General features: G+C 40.0%; 1 protein-coding gene across 2 annotated transcripts in view; it reads right to left on the bottom strand.

Annotated features, from left to right (window-relative positions):
• Positions 1–2918: 2918 nt before the first annotated feature.
• WIPF1 (WAS/WASL interacting protein family member 1) overlaps positions 2919–9010 on the bottom strand; it is a 52380-nt gene continuing 46288 nt past the window's right edge. For both annotated transcript variants that reach the window (XM_027878441.1, XM_027878440.1), the window contains exons 7-9: positions 6849–7061; positions 5111–5224; positions 2919–3811 (exon numbers count right to left, since the gene is read on the bottom strand). In XM_027878441.1, the coding sequence (XP_027734242.1) occupies positions 3756–3811; positions 5111–5224; positions 6849–7061 (383 nt within the window). In that variant the 3' untranslated portion in view covers positions 2919–3755. The remainder of the gene's footprint in view (positions 3812–5110; positions 5225–6848; positions 7062–9010) is intronic.

Raw genomic sequence — 9010 nt, 5'->3', positions numbered from 1 at the left:
AGCATGATAGCAGTTTAGTTCCTTCATTCTCTGTTCCAAGGCAGATCTACTTCTGTAAGAGTCATGTAAATAGTTATTGCTGGAAGGAGTAACTACTGTCCAGCTTTTTAAGTGGCAATTTAAGGAACTTCTTTAACAGTTCAGTCTTGCAGAAAAAAAATAATTCTTATGATTCTTTTAGTGTTGGGAAATGCTGGCTTCTAAACAAGAACTTTGCGACCTTATTTTTTTCATTTACAGAAATATATGCTTCCTGCAACACAAGCTCAGTTTCCTTTAACAACTTGAACATTATTCACTGTGACCTCTTCTCCCAGTGGTTGGTGTAAAAAGTCATAATAAACATAAAATGCTTTTCTTCCAAAAATATAGAGAAATCATTTCCACATGGTATAAAAGTTATTCTCATTTTATTTACTGAGTTGAATTAAACAAAAATGAACATCTGTGGCCATTGTAACACAGTGTGAGTCTTAGTGATAATGTAAGAGGATAGTTGGAGGTGTGAAGGTTTATAATGCAGTGCCATTGAAACAAACCCAGCAAATCTTACATGCAAGCAATGAATCAAATTTAGAGCTGTAACAACCTATGCAACCACACTGAAGTCAGCTGGGCTGTGTGGACAGCAGCCTCAGACACTGGTTTTGCAAAAGAGTTAAACTTTCAGAGCAATACCAACAACTGATTCTGAAGCTAATCAGTGCCCACATAGACCTCACCTACAAACTGAGCTCCACCTGAAGTGAGACGATTGGGCACGGAACAGCAGTGCTTGGCTCAAACACTGTAGAACGCTACTGTCGGCACCGTTTATGTTAGGACTTGGAAGAGCAACGTCTCTTCATTTTTCTAGTGAGAAACAGAAAAGTTGACTAAAAAAGTCGTAAGGCACCATTGATTCAATCTGTTTCGTATTATTCTTTTTAACACTTCATAGTGAAATAAATATTTTAATACCAATCATATTGTAAATAGCTACTGATATATGAAGCAATATATTGAATGATAAAATGCTGCATTGTTCTGGAATATACCTAGGGACATTTATAGCATAAGATATAAATGGAAAAGTTGTTGTTAGGTGAACAGAAATGCCTCTTTCTGCAGTGTTAAGCTATTTTACATGTATGCCAAACATTCATTCTGAAGAGATTTCTAGAGTAAAAAGAATCGCTAAAACCTAGGCAGCTCAGGTTTCTTGGCTTGTTAACTGAGGGCCTTTTACATACACATTTTAAAGTGAAACTGAAGTTGGTTTTCCAAGCCTTTGGTAGTGGTCCAGGTTTCTGGTCAGAAAACCTTGCTGAAAGATCAAATATAATATATTTGAATGATACAGAGAGTTGGCAGAACAATGGGCAGCATTTTCATTGACTTACCAAAATAAAACAGTCATGTTGGAAGCAAGTAAGTTTCAAAAAAGGTATAGTTTCTGCAGGGTTGAGGGTTTTTTTTGGCTGCATAGCTATTTGGGTATTAATAAAGATTTGGCAGGTCAAGATACTGAAAATACTGTATTATTAAATTCAAAATGTTATCCCTTAGAAAGTTTTAAGTGCTTCATTTTAAAAACGTGAATACAATAATTTACCTTTTAAGTTATTATCCTAAAAATCTTCTTTGGACTTCTACTCACATAATAATATCCCAAAGAGACAGGCACTTTGTTTAAGTGACATTCATAAAATACATATACAAATTCAATATTGCGCTAGGTTTGATCCCAAGGTGCACCTGTCACATGGAGGTCCCACTAGTATCTGTTTAAGAAACTCTTACAGCCACGATCCTGCAATTAGATGTAGATACATCCCTGCGCCTGCGCATTTAATTGCAGGTTCAGGACCATAAACAGTAACTTAAAATAGGTCATTAGATATAAAAATGTAAAAAACAGGTACATAGTCTATCACAGCTAACAAGATTTTGTAAACAAACACTGGAAAGAACAAATTAAATTTGATCTGGCCAAATCCAACTCTGCCTCATCCCCTTCAATGTGTCTGTCCAGGCTGTCAGGCAGAAAGGGGATCTGCCTCTCCATGCTCACAAACAGAGCAAAAAGCCCTATGCACAGACAATGCAGTGGGGTCTAGACTCTCTGGCTAAATTCTCTAGGTTTTCAAGGATTGACCTCATTCTAGCTGCAGAGTGTACTTAGGATCACGTCTCCCATGCCAGAGAAACATTTTCTTTACCTACATGACTAGTTTTTATGGGTTTTGGTTTTTTTTGAGCAACACCCAGGGAAGCATGGTTGCTGACACAGGCTTGGTAGAGATCCCAAGGAGCACTTTGAAGAAACATACTGAGACTCAGGAGAAATTTTTCAGAGCTAACCTTCGGAGGTCCAATTAACAAAGAGCAACATTTCATTCAGCAATATTTCAAATCCAGAATTATAATCTTCCCTTAATTTCCAAAGGCATTTTATATATGTTTAGGTCCACTTGTAAAATTCAGTCGTACAATGAACTCTTCCTCATATACAAAATTCAAAAGCCATTAAACATATTAACCACTTGTCACAATGTTAGAACACTTCGCTCTCTCTTCTAATAATGTAAGCATTGCAGCTTTCTGTAGAGAATCCTCTCAGCAGAGTTTGAAAGTACAGGCTTCATGGCAAACTCAGAAGACCATATCTTCCCATTTCTCTTGAACCAGTGCAGAAAGCAAATTTTGGATGCTTTTACTTGAATGCACAAACCCCAGGCTCCCTTCACTACACCAAAGGGCTTTCACATTTTTGACCTCAGCTGCTCTGCCGTAATGCAAGCCAAACACAAGCTCTCTGAGACTTGTGACCTAAGCACCAGGAAGCTTCTTAAGTCAAACCCCACCATTTAATTGTACCAAAGAAACAACTGGAAAGCAGTCTGTGGAGCACTGGTGTTAGTGATGCTGGATGAAGGAGGACTACTTTCTGAGGGCTCTTCGCATGCAGCATCAGGCAGAGGGTATTACAGTAATCCGGGGCACGGATGGCTCTGGGTTGGTCCACATCAGAGTAGGAAAGAATTCAGCCACGGGAAGCAAAACACTATTAAAAAACTAGGAAAGAGGGATTAAAAAAACCCCATTATATATGTATGTTATGCTGATGAATTCTTCACTTGTGCTTTTCTTTGGAAGATTCTCTACAGATGAAAACAAGGCCAGATACACTTCATTCTTGAGGCAAGATGTGCTTCATATTGTTTAAGATTTCCTTGGCTAAGCTGAAGTGAAAAAGTTAAGGATGAACTCTTGGTCACCATGTAGTAGGTCTATGGCCTGCAGAAGCAGATGGGCCAAGTTAGGCATGCAAAGAAGGATCCGAGGGACTCTTGGTTACACGTTCTTCCCCAGCAACTGTTTTTCTAAACATAAAATACTTTATGATTCAAATAATACAGCCACTGTACCCAAAGTAAATGAAACAGCTTTGTTTAAGCTCTATCAAATTCAAAGCCAGACCTCCCATGGAGCTCTCCAGGGGCCAAGGTTGGACACAGTGAGCATGGTGCACGTATGTTGTGTACGGTCCACAAAACGCCTGCAGTATAAGCAAATAAAATTCATAGCTTTGAGCAACTATAGTTCCTAAGCTGCATCTATTACTTCTGTAATAGAGGCTGAAGTTTGTTCCAGCTGACAAGCCAAAAGTGGAAATAAATCAAGACAGGCAACTTTCCAATGATGTGGACAGGAGAGCTGACTTGAAGGAAACTTGAAAACAGATGTTGCCCAGAGATGGGCCAGAACCCATTTCACCTTGGTATAGGTGGGAGCGGGGGCGCACCTCTTTCTTTTCGGACAGAGCCACCTAAAAGAGAAAAAAGTTTTTTTGTGTTACTCCTCCTGGAATACTCCTTCTTTTGAAATGGGAGTTTACATCCAAGCAATTAATTCAGTAACTGGTGAAGACACACTACTTTCCTTGCCTGGCCATTTAAAAAATAAAAAATTTCTTTGTAGAGTTTCTAGTTAATTTATTAAACAACATCAGAACTTTAAACACTGTAAAATGAAGTTTTTAACTAATGTTATCCCCAAATGCCTGGAAAGTATTTCACATGTATTTCAATCCTTTCTCCTTCCTAAAAGAGATTGATAGTTTTTGCTAGCTTTACTAATTTATGCAAATGCATACCTTCTCAGTGCTACTTGCAACACGTGCAAATTTCAATGAAAAGTAGCAAGCTCTAAACACAGTAACATTTCAAAGTTCTTAATGTTTTTCCCTATATGAAGATTTTCATCACAAACTCATGCAAGAAAACACAAAAAAATGCATATGTTACTTTGCCTCTCTTTTGGAGTAATACAAATGGGATGAAAGCTAACAGGGCATAGTGAAGGGTCAGAGACTAAGAGGAATTTCTGCTTCAACCCAAAACCTCATCATTTGGAAACAGGAGAGAAACATCTGAGTGTACAGACAATTACAGGATAACTATGAGCAACCAGTGTCACTGGTTGCAAAAGAAATAAATTGATCCTGGGGTGTATCGGGCAAAATACCAGTAATGAAGACAGGAAACATTTGTGCTGCTGTAGAAGACATGTTTGAAACCTTAACTGGAACAGCATGTCATTCTGATTGGAAAAGACAAAATCAAACTGAAATGTATACATAAGCAGCCCTGATTGGAAGCAGAGTATAGTACATCCAGATTTAATCAGCCCAGCAAAACAAAAACTGAGAGGAGGATATGACTGTTGTCTTGAAAAATACTAGGGGTTTAACACACAAGAAGGGTGGAAAACTAAACTCAGAGATGATGCTGACACAAGAATAAATGAGTTGTGCATGAATTTAGATAGGAAATGAGGAGGAAGTCCTAGGGGATTTTGTGGTTCTGGCTGCCTATAATGGCAGGGCTGGTCGCTTACAGTACAGTACATGTTTCAACTTAGAACACAAACAATTCCCCCCTCAAATACAAGTTTAAGAGGGTTTGTGCCTGCAAACCTGCATTTAACTTTTCTTGTGTGGTGAGGAAGGGTGGCCAGACTGTTAGTCTGAGAAGTCTTGAAACCTCAGAATCCAGTCTCTTCCCCACCCACATTGTTTTTAGGACAGTACATTGAAATTCCAACAGCAGAGATGAAATAAACTTACCTCTACTTTCATTTCTTGCTAGTTTACTGGGATAACTTCTGTTCATGGGTACATACGGCTCTGGAGGTGGCAAATCAGATAGAGGATGAAAAGAAAATCTGCTTTCCCATTCATCTGAAAAAAATACCATGCAGTTTACTCATTAGTTTTCTGACACAGCTTAGGAAAGTAAATTGACATTAACATCACGTTTAATGCATGTTTTATATTGCAAAATGCTTACATAACTGAGTTTTGAACCAGCATTCTGTTAGCAAGTCAGAGAAGACGATGCTTTAGGTTTGAGAATAAAAATTCTTATTAACTGTAACTGATCACTTAGCCAGTTTAATGCAAAATCACAGATCAGGAAAACTGCCATAATTCTACTTATAAGTGAAATAAGTCTTACGCTCCCTTCCATGTATAATACATCTGCTTTTTTAACACACACAGACACACACACATATATTTGTGCTATCAGAAGTGCATAGTGTCTTCTACTTCAGAACAGTATTTTGTTGCTGGTGTAAAATTTCTCATACTCACATGTCATTGATAGAGCTCAAAAGCATCTCCTATAAGCAGTGTTTTTTCTTTCTTAATATTTATACTGGAAAAAGGAAATTTGGGGCCATTTTGATAAAATTTATGAGAAAACCCTGTATGTAACTAGTGTAAAATACAAGAAAATACTGCAGTTGCAATTATGTCTCTTTACACTACATGGGCCCTCTTCCTGTAGTTCCTGAGTCTATAGGATTCTAAGGAATAAAGCAAGCTGACAAGTTTCTTCACTGAAATAATAGGAAATCTTAAAAGAGCTCTGTTCTAAACCTGCATTTGAAGGTCTAAGGAAGAAAGTGTGTGCTATCTTAAACTTTGTAACTTCACTTGCTTGCTTCAGGACTTTGTAACCACAACTTTCTTGCAATATTGTTATATTTTATTGCATAATATAATGAACAGCTGAGTAAGTTTCACCTGGCATTAGTACATGTGGTTATTTGCTGGGATCCAGTTTTTCTGTCTACTCCCAATGGTTGCAATCAGAAATCAGTGTGCAAAGGCGCTGTAGGTTCTGAACCCTGCAAATGACTTGTGTAGGAAAAAATGCATCTGTGACCCACCTGCCTTATCTGATGTGCGAAGATGTTTCAAAAGCATGAGTTACAGTTTTCATTTTTGTTTGCTTTTTCTAACCTTAAAAATGTCAGAAATACTAATTTTGTCCTCCTGTAATTAGCTGATTTATCTGTTCTATGCAAACAGAAAACGATTAAAAAGAAAAGCATGATGAATCTTTAAAACACAGCAGTCTTGGACCTCATCTTTTCAATAAACACTAGCAGAAATAGATACTTGACATTTTCAGCAACAGTCTAACAATCTCTTCCCTCATCTGCTTTTCAGCTTTCAGCTTTGAGTCATCTAACTTGTTCTGACATCCAAAATGTCAGCGTAGCTATGGTTTGAACTCATAGTAGAGTTGAAACAATCCCCTTCTTTTTTTTCCGGGTATTTTTGAAAGGGTTATTTTGGAGACTGTACTGATGACTTTGCACTTCTGCTCTATGTATGACATATTTACTCGATTCTTACTTGGCAGGGTTGATTGAGACCCCAGCGATACTTCTGTTGGTCAGAAGTCAAAGGTCAGTACTAGAAACAAAGTCTCTATCCCAAACCTTTTTTGACATATTAAGGCCAAATAGTACACTGTTTCTATCAAAGGCAAACAACTGGGAGGATGGCTTACCGTCACCTGGATCCTGGAAGCCATTTCTGACAGCTGATGAAGGTGGTGGTGGCGGTGGCGGTGCTGCCGAGCCCGGCCGGTCAGGGGGAAGCGGAGGTCGGGGTCCACCTCTCGGGCTGTCCAGCCCTGCCCGGGAAGGCAGCTGGGGAGCAGCGGGCAAAGCCCTTGAAGTGCTTCCATTCCTGCTTATGGGAGGAGGTGGTGGGAGGGGGCCTAGAGCAAGACAAGAAGCAAGCACACAAATGCTGTTAGCACCAGGGGTTATTCTGCCCCTGGCAAGCCACTGCCTGCATCCCAAGGCCTCCCACTAAAGAAACAGAGAGGAAAGGCTGTCTTAGGGCCCTTGACCCCAAGGGGTAATGGCCCTCAGCACCCAGTTCCCTGCTTTCCAGGGCTCCCTAGGGAGCTAGGGCTGATTTGAAGAGTACAGCTCAGGGGAGCAGGGTATATCTAAACATAAATATACCACAGGTCCACATTCCCATTATTCTCAGCTACAGAGGCCTCTGTAAAAGTGCTGGTCCTCAAAGCTACTTTTAAAGCACTCTAACTTAACGGTGGCCACAACAAGCAGGTTACAGCTGGAATTCAGGGTGCTGTGGAGGTCCAAACTATAACCCATTTCCTTTCTATGTACCACTGCAAGGCAAGAGGACATGTAGAAGACATCTGCTACTCCTGGAGGCTCTTTGTCCATAGGGGTGGTCCCCTCTGAGTGTCACAGCCTGGGTCTGTGGTGGCACACAGGGGAGTTCAGCTCAGGAATGACATCATTAAGCTGCATCACATCAGCTCACTCATTTATAAACAAATGAGCTGCATGACAGGTTTTTCAGTAGTTGGAGCATATCCAACTACCTTTAAACTAGAAGTAGACCTCACACATAGACTGGCATTTCCAGTGTTTGTGTATCTGAGTAACTGGCACAGTGACATGACAGGTCAAATACAAAGGCACAGCCCACGTAATACAGGACCAGGGCTGTCCTGAGGGCAAGGGAAGGGTGCTTCTATAAGAAGAGTAAATAAAGACAAGAAAGCTGCTGCTGCCGCCAAGGGGAGAGGTACCCATGGTTAGGACACATGGAGGTAAAGCAGAGGGTGTGGAGGGCTATGCATGTTCAAAGGCTCGTTACCTCTATTTAGCACAATTGGGCAACAGACAATTATGTTCATTTTTATGGAATGCTTCCCTGTCCTGATGAAACCTATCTACAGACATGCATTTTGAAAAAGAGCAACAGATACTATCTCTCCAGAAAGAAGCCTTGAAACATCTTTCAAGAAACACGCTGTACTTTGTGGATTTCTCCCCCCCTTCTTATTTTACATATTACTCAAGTTTGCCTCCAGGGAACGGCTTCTAAGAATGAGAAGCATTTAGCAATTTTCAGAATAGTTCTGCTTGCTCTCTCTCTAAACCAAGCTAAATTCCATAATCTATATTGAACTACTGCAAAATAGTTGTATTTATGTTTATACATCATTGCTACAACTTCCTTCTACTTATTAAGCCAGCAGAAAGGTAGTACAGGCTTCCTCAAACCATCTGCTTCAGAAGAGTCATCCAGGAAAGCACCAGTGGAAGCAGAGGCCATCATGGAACAAGCTCTTGGAATTGCAGACTTTCTCTGCAATTTTCCATCCTCACAGTCAATTGTGTCAGGATTTCTCTGATTTATTTACTGCAGGCTACACTAGCATTGTGCCATTCTTTGGGCTGGCAACCAGCTCCACAAAGCATGGTTTCAGGGCCAGTATTTTCTGTAGCTGCACAGCTGTGGCAAGAGCTGTGCTACTGCAGATCCAGGCTGGTTCAAGGAGCTGGAAAGCGGGGGCTTCCATGACATTCGTTTCTATTGTCTAGGACTGGGTGGGTTTGAGATGATTTCAAACTTCTATTCCAAAGCGTGAAATGAAAGGCAATTCTGCTGAGCTTCCCAGCATTATCTTCTGGACAATGCTTTTCTCCTCATGATGTTTCAGGGCCTGGCTGTGACTAAACTCTCTCATCTCAAAAGGGAGAACCATCAGGTATTACAGAGCTGAGCTATGATGTGCAATTCTTAAAAGTTATGAACAATAGTTGTCACAGAGGACAAAGTATATTGAGAAATAAAGGAGACAATTCTACTTTCGAATTTGATATCTATATATGGTGA

Source organism: Empidonax traillii, unplaced genomic scaffold (assembly GCF_003031625.1).
Source record: "Empidonax traillii isolate 1590-97213 ecotype Southwest subspecies unplaced genomic scaffold, ASM303162v1 scaffold42:size1813164, whole genome shotgun sequence".
Classification (NCBI taxonomy): domain Eukaryota; kingdom Metazoa; phylum Chordata; class Aves; order Passeriformes; family Tyrannidae; genus Empidonax; species Empidonax traillii.
This window is presented reverse-complemented; position numbering and strand designations above follow the sequence as displayed.